Source organism: Lutra lutra, chromosome 10 (assembly GCF_902655055.1).
Source record: "Lutra lutra chromosome 10, mLutLut1.2, whole genome shotgun sequence".
In the NCBI taxonomy this organism is placed as follows: domain Eukaryota; kingdom Metazoa; phylum Chordata; class Mammalia; order Carnivora; family Mustelidae; genus Lutra; species Lutra lutra.
This window is the reverse complement of record NC_062287.1, coordinates 43,035,331-43,053,123: the sequence shown is the minus strand read 5'-3', so window position 1 is coordinate 43,053,123 and position 17,793 is coordinate 43,035,331. Positions and strand designations below refer to the sequence as shown.

Sequence of the window (17,793 nt, the reverse complement as noted above, 5' to 3'; positions counted from 1 at the left end):
TGATAATGTCTCCTCAAGGAAGAGGGACATATATGCAGAATGAGAGAACAGAGTGTAGGAGGAAGGAAACAAATCAGGCTCCACTTCAATGAGGAGGAACTTGGGCCCATGGCAGGCATTGACTTAATCTAAAAGAACAAAAGCCCAAAAGCAGTCAGACAACACAAACTGGCACGGCAGTCAGCTGTGTTGTAACACTTCCAAAAGTACACAGTAGGTTATTTTTGGTTCACGGGATATCATTTGCGAACTCCTAATAAATATGACGGATATTACTTTACCTGTGTGCTTGGGTTGGCAAGCTTCTTTTTTAAAAGCCAGAAAATCAATATTTTAAGGCTTGGAAACTATAAGGCCTCTGTCAAAAACCACTCTACTCTGCCACTGCCATATAAAAGATGTATAGGGAATATAGACGTGCATGAAGTAGGATGCGTAGCAATACAATTCTATTCACAAAAACAGGCCTGTGAGGGGCGCCTAAGTGGCTCAGTTGGTTAAGCGTCTGCTTTCAGCTCAGGATCGTGATCTCAGGATCCTGGAATCGAGCCCCGCATCGGGCTCTCCACTCATTGGGGAGTGTGCTTCTCCCTTTCTCCCTCTGCCTGTCTCCCCTGCTTATTCTCTCTCTCTCTGAAATAAATAGAAATCTTAAAACAAAAATAGGCCTGTGGTTTGCAAACCCTGAGTTTAGAGGAATGCATGGGTTAAACTCTACATAATGTAAAATTACCGTATTACATCTGACTCTCTCTAAATTTAAAGCATATATTTAGGAATGGAGTTAAAAACATCTGGCTTTACAATCCCAAGGAGCTAGATTTGAATCTCGGCCTTCACTGTCCACTAAGCTCCCTAACACTGGATATGTTATCATGGATTATTCATACTTAGCATTGTACATCTGCGTTGGTGGTTCATGATATTGTGAGAGCTGTCGGTCTGCCTCTGGCTAAGAATATCTTGACTTGCAGGACTTCAGCTTTCCATTCCTTCTGTTGCTGCCAAAGCCCCAGCCAGGACGAGGAATACTGAGTAGAGGCCTAGGGTATGACTGAGCTGCGGCATTACAGGGTGTGTTGTATAAGAAGGTTACTAAAACTTGTATGTATTATGTCAAAACTACACGCAACTGCTATTTTTATAGACAAAAAACACAGAAATATGGGTAACCTCATATGATGTAACCTAAACCCCTTAGCGTTGTATTCTGTTTCTCTTTGGCACAGGCTCTCAATCACGTTCCCTCCTCTGCTATGTACTGGTTGGAGAGGCCCAGTGGGGCTAGGCCAAAGCCCCTGCACCTCTGCAGTTTTAGAAAGTGGTCTGACCGGACTTTGAAGAGTTCTTGAAATATACCTTATAGAAACTGTCAGATACACATATGTGAAAAAAAAATGCCGAACACAGGAAGGCACTCATCACAAGAGAACCGGAAACTTAAAAACAAAACCAAGAACAAGAGAGTGTCCTAAATGTTCATCTATAAAAATAATTTAGTAAATTAATAACTCAAATCGTATTATACAGCATTCTACATCATAAATGGGAGTTCTGTAGGACAGAGGTAAGTAAAGTAGGGCGAGAGAAGGCTGCCTCCTTCTATGAACACAGTTTTACAGAGCACAACCAGGCCCACTCATGTCTGCACAGTCTATGGCTGTTTTCACGCTACAGCAGAAGGGCTGGGTAGCTTCCTGGGAGAACACAGGCCCACAAAGCCTGCAACGTTTACTATCTGGCCTTATAAGAGAAAGTACATCAATCCCTCTACAGAATCATAACAAACAAACAAACAAACAAAAACAAAATAAAACAAAACCTATGTTAAGAAGGAAAAAAAATTATAAGACAGTGCTTAAGTTGAATACAAATACATAAAATTTTTCTGAAATAAGGTTTTTAAAAAATGGAAACAAAAGGTGAAACGGGTCTCTGGGTGGAATTTTCTTGTTTATAAAATGAAGCTTTATAAAAAGAAAAAAAATTTGTTTATAAAATAAATTTTGTGAAATTAATCACGTAAAAAAAGACTCTTATTTCCTTAAGAATGAGACTCACAAAGTCCTAGAAGAGGACGCCCCAGAGGGATGGTCCACGCATTGTTAGAGGCTGCTAATGCTCTTCTGTTTAGAATTAGGAAAGCATTTTCTGAAAAAAAAAAAAGATTGTTATTTATACAACTGATTTTGTATTTTGCTAGGGTCTTTCACTTATTTATCAAGTACTTATCGGTCACATTTTTCTCAGACACCGTGCACGTGCCAGGCACACATGCACACGTGTACCGAAGGCGCCCCAGCCCAGCCCTTAGGAGGCTCACAATTCAATGAAGAAAACAGATGTAAATAATTCAGATGTAAAAACAGATGTAAGTAATAATGACATCATGTGGTTCAGCAAGTTAACCATGCTGGAGAAGCCCGGGAAACTTCCCCATCTAGGCAGAAATTTAGATCACAGATAAAATAACTTTCCCTCAAAACCCAAAGAGTTAGGGGCATTCAAGTTGCAAGAACTGGGCCCCATGTTTTTCATGAGTGTAGTTTTGCACACCTGCTTGACAACTCTGAGTCACAGTCCCAAGCATCACATCTAAGACCAGATGAACTTTCCCTGGGACAGGAAGACCATCTTGTTATTCTGAAAGGGGGAAAAACTTCAGCAGAGCATGACTGGTTTCATGGTAGTCTCTCACCACATCTGTTGGAGGACTCGAGATTCCTCACTGACATTACGGTGTGATGGCACCTCACCTCATGCTTTATAAATACAGGTCACGCAATAATCTTAGAAGTTCAGGGGAACAGAGTGATAATAGAGTCTCAGGGGACAAAGAGCCCTAAAGAAGGTCAAATGAGAATTTATAACCAAGGGCTCCTAGACCCAAGGGTTCTTCCCCATACTGCGGACCACTTCTTCATACCCTTTATCTTCGCACAAAGAGCTAAAGTAAATGTACTGGTCAGTGGCCAAACACGGAGAGGAGATACCTAGAAGCCACGCAGCAAAGGTTTAAATCCCAACTGTGAGGGGCTTCTGTCTATATCATTTGAGGTTCACAGGATTCCTTGGGATAAGAGGCATTACTCTTCCCATGGGGGGAAAAATTTTGCTTTGCAAGGTAAATGGAGAAGAGAGAATTCAAGTATGGGCTCACAGGTGATAGGATCATTGCTTCATCCATTGTTGCCTTAAAAAAAAAAAAAAATTGGAGAAGATTGACCAGAAGTCAGGTCCAACTTGCTGTCCAGGCCCTTTAAGGGCAACCTACATTCTCTAGCAGCCCTAACAGGTTAACGGTCCTTCCCCACAAGTCAGGTGTCTATGCTGCCTTGGCCTGTTCAGTCTTTTTACCACTTTTTGTCAAGGCTTTTTGATGGGGGGTGGGTAGAGATCAAGGACATGGCCTTCAGGTTGGACTGCTGCTACCGTATCCACCTCTCCACCGTACTGGCCATGTGATCCTAAAGCAGGTTTTTTATCCTTTCTGTGACCTCATCCATAAAATCAGAATGACAAAAGACACCACCTCATAGATTGTTTTGTACATACTAACCCATTTAATTTTCACAGCAGCTTCTGAGGTTATTCTGGCCTTGAAAACAAGCGCCATGAGCACAGGAATTTTTGTTTATTCGGGAAGTAGGAAACTGGTATCAGGAAGCAATTACTTATGGAACGAGTAAATAAACAAATGAACAGAAGAGAAAGAACAAGTGCCAAGTCCCATTTAGCAATAACACGAGGAACTCAGAAAAGATACGAAGTTTGTAACAGAAGTATGTGCTAAGATATTAGAGAGACCCTGAAATTACCTTATACAAGGTAAGACATGGTTGTCAATATCACTGTGCAGGACTCAGTAGGAAGGAGGAATTCACCACTTCAGAAGCCAAGTGCTCAGGACCTTCCAACCTGCGAGGACCACACGCTGTGCTCTGTTATTTTCTTGACTGGACCGTTCTCATGGTATCTGTCATTTTTTTTGCTGCTATTACGAAATACTTCCTCTGTGATTTCTGACATTATTACCAATTAAGAAGTTGAAATTTTGGCCACACTACCCAGCTTGAAATGTATCCAAAATTTTTTCTGAAAGGTTTATTTATGTAAACATCAGTGTCTGAATACAGTCTTGTGCAGATGGTATAATTTAAGATTCTATTCATTTATGCCAACTTCAACAAATAGATAATTTCAGAAAATGTAAAGAAATTCCACACGCCGGCCCTTAGCGTTAGGAAACTACTAGGATTCCATAGCTATCCATTTGCCTCTTCAAAATTACTGCTGGACTGCCAAACACTCCAACCTCTCGTGAAGTCCCCACTTATTTTACCAACTCTCTAATTAACATTTACCTAGTAATATTCACCACATGAAAAAGAACTGACTGGGATATTTTAGAACTTAATGTTATTTACCCTGGACCTCTCCCAACTGCTTTTTTTGACACGGAGGGCTTTCAAATCAATTTGTTCCACTGTTTCCCTGACTAATAATATACCTGGCAAATATTTGAATACTTTATGTAATGCACTAGGAGAAAAAAGCAGTTTAGTAAAAGGACTTTGCTCTTTAAATCCCGTTCCTCCACTTAAAATTTACGTACACTTAAGCCACAACTGAAGAGCCCCAATTTCTTTACCTGATTCGGGGAAGGAAACCTACACTTCACTGGATTCCTATGAAGGATAAAGAGAACACTGAAGTGTGAAGAGTTTAAAAAGTTACGAAACACTCAAAAAGCAACAATATAAACACTACTAGCTGTTACCATGGGGGATACAAAGTTGTCTTAAGACTTTATCTGTGTCAGGGAAGAACTTAAACACTAAACCCAATCTGTCAACTCAACATATTCTGTCAACCAGTGGCTTTCAAAATGAGACGAAAAGATGATCCCCCGGAATATGGGGGAAACACGGAATTTCTGTTTACATTTGTAATTATATAAATAACACTAAAAACCCACTTCCATTGTTATCTAATATCCAAAACGACAGAGACAGGACCACTCAGTTTCAAGGTCTGGAGTTCACCTGCCCTGCAGCTTGCTTACCTGTGCGATGGTTGGGACACTGTGTCTTCCCTTTTATTCGTGCCTGCCTAAACTGATTTATGTACGTCTCTGCTTTAATTCAGCTAATTCTCACAAAATGAACAAATGGCTTAAAATACTTGCAGAGAAACCAGAACTTGCAAATAAATATAAGCAGATGTGAGAAAAAGGCAAAGCTTACATCTGCCCTATTCCTAGCAGGAATTGTCAGCCATATAAAAATGTGAGTTTTTGAAATCAGATGTTTTGAAAGGGTTCCATTGCTGCAGTCTTCAGCTTCTCATCTTATTTATCAACAAAACAAACATTTCAGTTAAAATTTGTCCAGCTACACCTGTGAGCATAGCGGAATGCACAGAGCTGCAGAATCACTATACTGTACCTCTGACCCTAATCTAACATTGTGTGTCAACTATACTTCCATTTCAAAAATTTTCCACTAAACTGTCATTAACCCTAATACCAAAAAGCAATTCTTCCAAACTTGACTGAACTTTGACACTCCTAACAAAATGGATTAAAACTAGTGAAATCTTTGAAAGATTTTCAGTGGAAAAACTGCTTCCAAATGTTTAAAATTTTCAGTATGAAAATTATAGGTAACAGATTCTTATGATAATGAAGCATAGTTTTCTATTATTTTCAAAGGATATCATCATGAAATATGTTTGGGCAGGACCTGCATTTGATAGCAAGTGAATCAAATATTTAATCATTTAATATGTCATGTGTCTGACAGCGAACATCAGTACAGTACTGCAGGTATATAATTTATTAAATGTACCTTTATACACCATAGAATACATAATAAAAGTTTTGGAGTACCAAGTTTTATCCATCAAGGTCATTCATCACTTCCAAAAAGAACACCCAGCATGAAGTTGAATGACTTAATGGCAAACCATATACATAGAGATATTACATTCCGGCAATACTGAATAACAAAAAATGCTTACTGGCATTTTGCCCTTTGTTTCTTGTATTTATCTATATAAATGTAGATTAACTGCTTTCAATTGCCATCAGGTCTAGAATGTGGGTAAAAGCCAAACAAAAGAGAATAAGGCACACCCTCTAAATGGATACTTGGCCAAACTTCCCCCAAGAGTACCACATTTTTCCTCAGAAAGAAAGCTACTTCCCTCTGTCAGTTTCAAAGATTAGCTCTAGTTTTCTGACTTAACTATTTGTTTAAAAAGTTGAATTTCAAAGAATTTTGAAACTGCTAGGAAATTAGAGTGATTGCAACCAAAATACCTTCTAGCATTTTACTGAAGGAACTGGCAGCTAGATAGGCATGTGAAAAGGGAGGGTCATACATTTGTTTGCCTCGACTGCTTAAAAGACTTTCAGTTTAAATGAAAATATATATCCCAGAACTAGTTAAAACCACAGCTTGTCACCCAACAAAGTAGTCAGAATCCCTTGGCTTACTCCTCACTTCCTTGCTTATAAAACTGTAAACTGGGAGACTAGGAGATATCTGAGAGTTCACCTTATCTAACTTTTGGCTGGTGCCTCTCACTATTGTAAAGACAGAGGAAGGCAGGGCATAACCTAGAACATTCCAGACTAGTTCCTGGTTGTTGCCTCTCAGGCTTTGGGGAACCACTGCCATCATAAAGCTCGCTATTAACCCTGACAGCTAACTTAGTTTTGAGTAATTCTGAAAGTTAGAACTTTGAGCCCTATCTTGGCCTCTACAATTGCACACAAAAATTAAAATCTAAGCAAACCAAATAAAGTCTAAACGTCTCCATTGTTTTCTACCATGTCATTCAACAAACACGGCCTGAGGGTCCACCACAACAGACTTTCAGTACATGAAGGTAACAGAACTCCCAGGAACACATCAATGAAACAACAGGACAACACAACAAATATTACTCAATTTTCTTCTACAGACATTTATTAAAGGTCAATTTATCACAGATCACGCTATACATAGAGAACAAAATGATTAGTTAATACAGAGTACATTCGTGCCCTCAGAATTTAAAGCCTAGAGAAGACAAACAGCAATTATGAGAGAGAATGCTAAGCAGTATATAATACGGGGCCTCCTAATACAAGTATCTGTAATTCTGTACCCATCAAGTTGTCTTCTCCATCATCAAAACATTTATGTGCAAAGTTGCTCAGAGAAAAAGAAAAAAAAGACTTCAGCAGAGGTGATTTAAAATTCCATATGAAATACATTCTTATACACATTAGCTGCTTTGTCACTATTCACATCCTGGGAGTTAGGTTGAAAATACACAACTCTTCTAGAACTCTGGAGACAGTAACCTGGTATGTTTTTTAGAACACAAGAACGAAAAATATTAACATAGCATTGTTCCTGATTTGTGCTTCTAGAATCCTATAGGATTAATTCTTTGTAAGCTGATAATACTTGTGAAAAGCCTTTGGAGAGACAAGGGAAGTGTGGTCAGTTTTCCAAACACTTAAAAATCCTGGGTAATTGGGTTCTGAAGACACACAGGGAGAGTGACAGATTTTCAATCTGGAAGAAGGTGAGAACGTGCTATCAAAAATCACTCTTTATGTTTACAGCACTTAGAATAGTACTACCTGAGTAGAGGTGATTGCAAAGAACAACATGAACCAAATAATGCCATTTCTCCCACTAACGCAAAGAGCTGGGGAAGGTTTCACAGAGGCAGCATCAAGGTCCTGAGTGATGAATTACCAGGTCCAGAGGTAGGATGGAACAAACCATCTAGGTTTAAGTATTTGGGTATAGGGTGACTTTATCTTTATAAGGCATGACCTGCCCAGAATAACAGACCAGTGCCTCTCAGAGGTCATAAAAGTTATCTGAACCAATAAAACAATGAAAATCTGGTATCTAGAGCTCCCTCCATTGAAGCAAAGATACAGGAGAAAAGCCCTCCCAGAATATAGGGACTAGGTGTAACCCCACCATTTTCAATTACCATGGGTGGTATTAATTCTGAACTGAGCAGGAAACCAGTACATTGTTTAGTAGGAAAGAGCTGAAAGATAGCCATCAGTGTGAACAATAGTGTAATGAAAGAAGTCAACTTGGCAAGGGTACTTAATTTGTAATTAATTTGAAACTTACAAAACTCTCCTTCCAATCTAGAGGACTACAAAAGGAAAGAAGGTAAGTTATCCTCTTGAAAAGAACCCTGGTTTAGGAAAGAAAGCGAATAGCCGAGTTTGGTAAGGAAATAGAAGCTTTAGGCCAGTTCTCCTAAAATTTCAAAAGGAGCCATGCAATGCAATTCATTCCATTAAACTAGCATTTGTGATGCTTACGAACTGGGGTTCACCAGAAAATCTACTGAAATATTACTCCAAGTACCGTTGTTTCTTTGTGAAATGGGTTTTCTTTTACTCTTTAGGCCAAGGAGGTCCTTAGGCTTAAGAGACTAGCTCTTGTCATTTTACAATTAGATGCAGTGTGAGCTTAAACACCGTTGAAACTAATCTTCCCCATCTATAAGATAAAGTTAGTTAATATCTGCTTCATAAGATTCTTGTAAGGTAAAGCAGGTCAAGTTCTTAGAACAAAGCTGGCATCTAATAAAAAAAAAGATGAAAAAACTACTAATCACCCCACCTTTCTGGCCAGGGTAATGCAGGACTATCATCTGCAAAATTACCTTTTAGCAGTTTGACTTATCTCAGCAAGCCCAGTCCCCCAGACCAGTCCTCCCCAGAACCATCTTTCCACCAACAACATATCTGTACGTCTCAAGATATCCTGAAGCATTTTCTCCTTACAACAGGTGCTGGGGTTTCTCAAGGTAATTAGAGAAAGAAGGTGCACAAGAAGATAATAAACTGGAAATAAAATCTGCATGATGAACAAAATTAAACACAAAATTCAAATCCTTATCAGTCTGGAAACAATCACCTCAATAGAGTAATATTCGAAAGGGAAAAACATGAGTTGCATATCGTTCTTTTCATTCAAAGGCTGAATGGTGGAGCCACCTAAGACTTCCAGACTTTTCTTTCCTTTTTCCTGTGTAGTCTCTGGTTGTTCACATTTCAAAATGGCGGTTGCTGCTTTCCAAGGAAATGTTCAGGAGGGCAGCTGCCTTGGAGGTAGGTCACCAGGACTCCTCAGCATTTTACAGGCAAAGACAAGACTCCAGAAGGGAATGCAGCTGCCCCAGGCCTCTGCTAGCTGTCAGAGGAAGGCAGGTCCATGGCTGCATGCGGCTCTGCCTCTTAGCCCCAAAGTCTCTGTGTGGCTGCTGTTTTAAAAGAGGCCCTCAACAGATGCTCTATTTAACAACTAAAAGACAACAAAAACTAGAGTTACAAGCCAACAAGGATCACACTGTCTCTTAAGAATGTTTAATCATATTAATTTATGTAAACACACACACACACACAGTACTAGTATTTAAAATGCTTGTAAATTTTTAGTGCTATTTAAGACATTCACAAAAAGCTGCCATTCTCAAAAGCTGAATGCTTAAGCAACATGTATCAGGCACACAGCCAACATGCTCAAGAAGCACATTCAGATGCATCTGAAATTAACTACCACTGTAGAAATCTAATTTTGAAATGTACTTAGAAGAAACAGGCTAATCTTACAACCCAGATGCATTAACACGTGTATCGTTCAAATTCTACATGGAGGCTTAAGGATGCTTTGATCCGTACTTCCATGTACCAGGCTATTTACCCATTTACAGAGCAAATACCTACTCGGGTCGGGGGGGAGGGCGAGGGGAGGTATCTTCTAATGGAGGTGTCCCTCTAATTAGAAGGAACAGTGAGAGTTTTAAGACAGAATTTTGTAAACTGCACAAAAAATGAGAAGACTTCATTTTTTTGTGAGGAAAAAGTGATGAACTTATTTGGGGAAAGTTTCCTATTTTATCTTCCTATGCACCTGCTATCTAATATATTAAAGATCCTAATAAGTTCTGAAATAAAGGAAATGATTCAACACCATCCATACTTATTCAAGTACTAGGAATTCAGAAAAAAAAAAAAGCTTATTAATTTTGGCTCTAATTTCCACTTTCATCCATTCACAGCAGCTGCCTGGAACCACCTTCAAAGGTTCACAGGATGGAGTGAACAGAACTGATGAGCACTTCCTACTTAGCAGATGTGTGGGCCGCTGCTGGGCCATCAACAGTCTGGAAAACGCTGATACAGGATAAAGCTGTGGAGCTTCCAACACTTGCCCCCAGTTCCCTTTTTCATACCCCCCTTCTGTACTTAGGAGATTGTAAAAGAGGTAAGGAAAGGGGAAATAATATTGTGTTAAAATGCAAGGAATAGTTAAGTCCCTATCAACATTACTCTCTAACCACCCTTTGCCCATAAAAATGTTAAGACCTCTAAATTTATGGATCCAGTGAGAGTAATGATTTAAACAACTTTTCTAAGTATGAGGAGAATGTAAAGAGTGAAAAAGGTCCTCTTCCTCCTAGTCAGTAGTCTGTGCTCTGACCAGGAGCCAGTGTGAAAAAGATGGGGGAATCTCCCAGGGATGAGCGGCAGGTATGTGGATTTCTCTGGAAGAGCAGCCCTCTCTACCAGAAGACAGACCTAAAATGTCAGAGCCTCCCATGGTTCCCTCTTGAGCCCTTTTAGGAAAAAAATGAGCAACCCGAGGAGCACAGCTACTTCAGGGAAGTGAAACAACCTTGGGCTGACCTTTTCTTAACCGAGTCTTGATCTTTTTGGGTTTGGGTCTGCTTAGGTTAACAGTATCAGACTCGGGAGAACCAATCTGATGTGTGCAAAGAGGATAAAGTGAAAGCTCACTCACATACAATAGTGCAGGCAGGTAAGAAATTGCAAATAAGCAGGCTCAAGCAAGGAATCTGTGCAAAATCCCTAATCTTTCCAGTCTCTCTCACCCAGAGGAATCAACAAACACTGCTCGCTTTTAAGAAGTTAAAAATTTCAACAGAGCTCACCCAGTTTGTTCCTCAGATGTCTCAAATCATGTACCCTCACAGTTCCCAGCTGCATGAACAACTGACTGATAAAATCAGTGACATCCTATGAAGAGTTCACAACGGGAAACTCAGTCATCATGTTAAGATTAAGCATCACCATCAAAGAAAATGAAATTAAGCATGGACTGTTAAACTTCCCACCCATTCCCTAAGCTGAAACACTCTTAAGAGTAAACCACAAGTTGTTAAAATTAAAAAAAAAAAAAAAAAAGGCACCAAAATCTGGATCTCAGTATGCTGAATCTACCTTAAATTACCCAAAAACACAAGTATTCTGAAAGCTGAACCATTAGATTTTAAAAATGAACCCAGAAAGCGGAGTGAAAAAAATGAAAAAAATGTGACAAGATTCCCAAATCTTTAATTGTAGAAACATGATTGACACTTCTGGCTGTTGAGATAAACTGGAAATTGACAAGTCAGTAGCACCCAAAAAGGGCTATAAATCCTCTGGTATGGCTTTCTCAACATACAGCTCGTTTCCAGTACCAACCTGCTTTTGGAACACCCATAGAAGTGTTTTTTTAGCTTAGAGTTTTACTAAGACTAGTGGGCCCTAAACAAAATCTATGAAGTTTGCTTGATGGTCATAAAATAAAATTTTCAGCTATGAGTCTAGTTTCCCTTCTACACATCTTCAGCCCCTGAGTGACTTAATCTTCAAAACAAAATCAGTTCCTGCTCTACTGCTTCATTCTATAGTCTCGAGAAAGTGAAATGAGAAGCAGGAAAAAGCTAGAAAGTCTATTCAACCTGAGTGTGTTCTTTGGGACTTAGTATCTTTCATATGACTTTCTTCCTCTGTACAATTACATAGACAGTGGAAAGTGAACAAAATACATAAAAGCATTAAAAAGTCATTTTTCGGGGCGCCTGGGTGGCTCAGTGAGTTAAAGCCTCTGCCTTCGGCTCAGGTCATGGTCCCAGGGTCCTGGGATCAAGCCTCGCATCGGGCTCTCTGCTCGGCAGGGAGCCTGCTTCTCCCTCTCTCTCTCTGCCTGCCTGTCTGCCTACTTGTGATCTCTGTCTTTCAAATAAATAAATAAAATCTTAAAAAAAAAAAAGAAAAAAGAAATAAAAAGTCATTTATCCACCAACAGCAAGTTGCCATAATTAAACATCCTGTCTCATTACATTTGGTTTTCATTTAAGGGGTCTGCTGCTTGGGCGCCTGGGTGGCTTAGGCAGTTAAGTGTCTGCCTTTGGCTCAGGTCATGATCCCAGAATCCTAGGATCAAGTCCCACTTTGGGCTCACTACTCAGTGGGAAGTATGCTTCCGTGCCCCTCCCTTAGCTCCTGCACTTGCTTTCTCTCTCTCTCTCCCTCTTGCTCACTCTCTCTCAAGTAAATAAAATCTTAAAAAAAGAAAAAAAAAAGAGGTCAGCTGTTTTTAATCTGCAGATATTCTCAAGCGGTACCTGGGTTTGAGAATTACAACCAAATGGTAAAGTGAATAAATCTGACTCTTAGAAAACAACCTGCAGTCAGTACTGTCATTTATTTTGGCCAGTACATTATTTTAAAAGGAAACTGAATATGAATACCTCTAAGAAAGTTTCCATTTTGTCATAGGTTCTAACTGCTCCTTACTGTTTTATGTTAGGGTCATTTCAAATGCTTAGGTACCTGCCTGGGTGGGCCCTAAATGCATTTGAGTTTGTAACCCCCTACAAAGCGTTCAGATAATTGAATGTATGTGGGAAGTTGAGTAGAAAAACTTACTTCCTAAGAATATATACCCAGTACTTCCTGCAAAACTGAAACTATCCAAAAACTTTCAGTGTTGAGATGTATCTCCTTCCAAGCTTTTATCTAGCTTGAAATCACATGCGATAAAAAATGATTATCTTGACTTCACTCCCAGTGTCTCAAGCAGGTAAAACTACAGGGGCGGGGGGCGGCAGTGAGAGAGGTGGGGGGTGGGTGACGGGAAAAGGGCTTACAAACCTTGAGTCATGAAAAATGCCCGTCTTCCAAGTGAGGCCTGAGAACTTTAATAAGGCAAATTCCTACCAATAGCAGTGGTATCACAACCGTTTCAAAGTTGGCATGCAGGGAGAATGACATGGAAGCTGTATGCTCCGTTGAGATGTAGGGTAGTCTGGGGAGCAGGTGGCCCAGGAACCTAACAGAATACCCTGCCCAGATCACCTGCTCAGCAAACTCTAGTAGCAACAGTAACAGACAATCAAATGCAAATGTGTCATGTAATGAAAGTATATCTGAAGAGGACAAAAGGAAACAAGCAGTTGGGTCTGGTATGAGTCAAAGGAGGAATCTAGAAATCCACTTGGTCTGTAGACTAACAATGGACAAAATCAAGAGGACAGATGGACATGGCAAAAATGTCAGATGTTTCTTTAACAGCGGTAGACTAAATGGAGGATGCTGTAGTTGACAGGACACATTTTAAATACAAAATTCTGCTTATACCTCAGTAATTCTTCATTTCTAAAAATAAATTAATGTTGATTCTCAAAGCTATTTTCTAAGTCTGTAAAAGAAGCCACGTGTGCTTTGTGCATTTCAATAGTACTCTTTTGCAAAATAAAATATTATGATTTTTTAAAAGATTATTTATTTATTTATTTGACAGAGAGAGATCACAAGTAGGCAGAGAGGCAGGCAGAGAGAGAGGAAGAGGGAAGCAGGCTCCCTGCTGAGCAGAGAGCCAGTCTTGGGACTCGTTCCCAGGACCCCGAGACCATGACCCAAGCCGAAGGCAGCAGCCCAACCCACTGAGCCACCCAGGTGCCCCCGCAAAATAAAATATTAAAAAAATAAACTCAATTCCACTCTATCATTTTTCTCAGATTTTTAAAAAATTCAGTTCCTCATTACCCTGTCAGCTGGATTTGCTAAAAGGACATAGATTTTATCACGCTGCAAAACATGTTGACCTAGAACTACTTGATTAGGTTAAGAGAAATTTTAAAGCCAACTGTCTTATATATATTCTGCTCTGTTTATTGAAATTACAATCTTATCAAAAAGCCTAACTATTGTCTAGTCAGAATGATGGATTTCTCAGCACGAAAACAGCTCTGATAACGATTCTGGTCAAACAGGCACTTCAAGAAATATACTGTAATCAGTTAATGGAAGAACATTCTTCCTATTTTTATTCCTAATCAGAGAACACCATTCAGGAGCCTGTGATTAGGTAGGGTTCTGTCCTAAACAGTGTGACTGAGTACACTTATAACCTCATTTGGCGTTATCAAGTGGCTCTCTACTGACCTAGGACATATGTTCTAAGGCTATGGAAAAATACCAAATGGGCTTACACTGTGATTTAAAGAGAAACACAAAGAGGTATTCCGATTCCTCATCCAGCCACCAGCTGTTGCCTCTGTCGCTACCAGCTCTGGATTCTTCTTTAAGCTGAGAGCAGACTTAAAGTACTAATGCAGGGAAACTGTCCGTATCTATTTCCAGTTATGGCTCAGGAAATTAAGTGGTGACTTTAGAAGTCTGCCCAACAGTTTCTCCCATTCTACAGAAAGGAAGAATGAAAACTTTCCTAAGCCAAATAGGTAAAACTATTTTATTGACTCATCTATACTTAAATACAACTCCCATCTAACCCTTAAATAATTTTTTATTCAATCTCTTTCTCAACTGAATTCTACTTCACAGATTCATTTTCATTTTTTGAACAAAGTTTCGACCAAGTGCCTAGTATGTGTCAGGCAAAAAAGGACAGGGTGGGGGGTGGGGGGAGGCCTTGAATACCTCCTTGTACCTCAGTTCCACAGGCAAGTGGTTCTCAACATGAAGGCAAAGAACTTTCAAAGGGCTGCAGCGGAGTACCTACAAGTCTGTGGAGCCCTAGGCTCATCAATGTGCAGACCAAGAATTATATTCGCAACGAATTATACTCACTACCAAAGTATTACAACTTTAAAGACTCATACAGTTACTGTCATGTTTGTTTTTTTTTTTTAAATACACAGTATCCAGGAGTGATAATAAAATGTTTCATAAATGGTCAAGCATGAGCTCCAACCACTAAAATGAACAGCCGGCCCTCAACAGCCGGAAGGACAGATCAGCTCCCACCCACTGATTATCAGAGCAGCCAACCCAGGCATGAGGGGATGATTTTTCCTCTTGTTCCCGCTTTCCTTTTTTCATGCTAAAGGGAGATTCTCATGGGGGGGGGGAAGGGAAGATGGGGAAGGAACTATTTTTCTTATTCTTTTTTTTTTTTAAAGATTTTATTTATTTTTTTGACAGACAGAGATCACAAGTAGTCAGAGAGACAAGCAGAATGAGAGAGAGCAGGAAGCAGGCTCCCTGCCGAGCAGAAGCCCAACCCGGGGCTCGATCCCAGGACCTGGGATCATGACCTGAGCCGAAGGCAGAGGCTTTAACCCACTGAGCCACCCAGGCGCCCTATTTTTTTTTATTCTAAGAAAAATAGTTGGCTTGGATGTAACACCATATTGTAGTGATTAAATCCCAAGAAATCCCAATACATTTAGAGGTTACGTTTTTGTTGGTGCTTTGTTTTTCATCATCTCTAACAGATTCTTTCCCCACTTTCCCACGAATCACAATTGGCTAACTCTTAGCAGATGTTCCAAAGGTCGTAAACCCTACTTCCTGAGAAAGTCTGTGTTTGTTTATACTCTTTATAGTAAGAGAGGCAAGTCTCAGGTTTGTGCCCTCAACTCACTTAAACCAGTTAGCACTCTGCTAACATTACCCTAGAACGTGTCTGCGATTGGAAGCACTGTGTTAGAACAGAAGAACGGACAAGACTTCTTCCCCAGTGAAAGAAGAAAACAGGCTGCACTGGCAGGGCTACCTTTTACTTTAGCCCAAGGAGTAACTCAAGTTCTCTGTTTGTCTCAGCTTAGTAAAGTGAGTTATTCACATTAATATATCTAGCACATTCTAACAGTCCCCAACTTTACAATGGTCCAACTTACCATCTTGGGCTTTACGAGTGTGTGAAAGCTATACACATTCAGTAAGAATCAGAATTTGACTATTGGTATTTTCCTGGGCTAGCACTATGCAGTAGGACACTCTCTTGTGGCTCTGGGCCAATCAGGAGCGAATCAGTTAGCCCCGTGATCCCAAGACCCAAGTGCAGGGCTTGAACTCAGGACCCAGAGATCAAGACTGAAGTGGAGATCAAGAGTTGGACACTTAACCGACTTGAGCCACCCAGATGCCCAGTGCTGTCACTTCTAGTTATCTTAAACTAAAAATCAAAATCCTGAGGGTCTGATTAGAAGAAGCTTCAGATACCAAATCACTGAAAATACAAATGCATTTCCAACAAAACTAACCTTAAAAAAGGCAAACCACTTGTAGTCGTTCAACACAATCTCAAAGCCTTGATTGTAAATGATGGTGAAATGGCCGGTATTGCCGAGATCATCATGTACTGTGTCCAACTTCTCAAGATGAACCACTACTTTTTTTTCTGATTGTCCTAAAAAAAAAAAAATTCACAACACAGGAAAATTATTTGGACTTCAACAAATGGGAGGGAAAATCTCCTCTATAATTTCCATTATTTTTAAGCAGCTTTCCTTTCATGCTACTGGATTTGGACCACTCTAGCTTGTGAAGATACCAGTCTCCATCCTGTTGCTTCCCTCTGCACACTCCCACAGGGGTCTGAGGCTCAAGTAGCCGACCAGGCAGAGACCCCAGAAAGTACAGCCCTTACCTTCCCAGAACATCCAAACACTGAAGAAATTTGTCCACTAAGGAAAAGGAGAAATAAGGGATGTTTAAAATGATAACACAGAAATGGGTTGAATACAGAATGCCTATCAAAAAAAAAAAAAAAAAAAAAAAAGGAAATATAAAAGGATCTGCTATCAGATTATAAATACAAAGGAAATTATCTCTTCAGAGAAGAAAAGGGGTCTCTTTCAACTCAATGGCTCTCTAGTTCAGAACCTCAGAATCTGAATCCTTCTACAGTATTCAGTAAATGCAAGGTTTCTATCCTATAAAGATATTTTGTGCTGACAGGAACTAAGCTTTCAACTTTCAGAAGATGGGGGTGTAGATCTGTGTGCGTCTTTACTAGATTAAAGTCAAAGGTCTGACTTACAGACAGGCTGCCTGAAAGGGTTCTGCTCTGTCCATCTGGAGGTTTCAAACTTTGGACGGATTTTCCCAAGTTTCAGATTAATGCTCTGAAATAGGAGATTGCATGTGACTGAATAGCGCCAATCCTGATCTCCCTCTCCTTTGGACCTCTACATTACACATTTAAAACAGAAGGTTTGGAATGCCCAGGATTAGGAAATGCCACACAGTCGTCTGGAGTTGGACAGTTGAACAGGTCTGTTTTAGTAACAAATGACCTGGCAATCATCCTTCTGCTGACAAGGAAATCACAGAAGACAGATTCACTTACTCGGCACATACCACATGGTGGTAAGGGTTTGCATAGAACAAGAGTGCCTCTTCTGAACGGGAGATAGCTTTTTTCCTTCTCCCTTCACTAAATTCTTCGTCCTCTGTGTAGCTACGTTATCTGAGGGCATGTGGAGTATCCCAGTGGTGTCCTAACACTAGGTATTTATTGACAGCTTTCCACGGGCCAGACATTGTGCTTGTCTCTGGGCATTCCCAAACATAATTACAGACTAAAGAGTTATTTCCAAAAAAAGAACGGAAACAAAGAAACAGGGAGTGTTGGGAGGCAACTTTTATATATCTCCCTGCAATACATGAAACAATGTAGCACCATACCAAAAGTTTTCTTGGACTAGCAGCATCGACAC

General features: G+C 40.0%; 1 protein-coding gene across 2 annotated transcripts in view; it reads right to left on the bottom strand.

The window, feature by feature from the left end:
- Positions 1–17,793, bottom strand: part of CTSC (cathepsin C) — a 34,377-nt gene that overhangs the window by 15,821 nt on the left and 763 nt on the right. Inside the window, exons 2-4 of one of the 2 annotated variants that reach the window (XM_047691183.1) lie at positions 16,336–16,481; positions 10,990–11,074; positions 6,947–9,338 (exon numbers count right to left, since the gene is read on the bottom strand). In XM_047691183.1, coding sequence (XP_047547139.1) covers positions 9,328–9,338; positions 10,990–11,074; positions 16,336–16,481 — 242 coding nt within the window. In that variant the 3' untranslated portion in view covers positions 6,947–9,327. Of the gene's footprint in view, positions 1–6,946; positions 9,339–10,989; positions 11,075–16,335; positions 16,482–17,793 lie in introns of those variants that run through there. The other variant, XM_047691182.1, reaches the window with a different exon arrangement.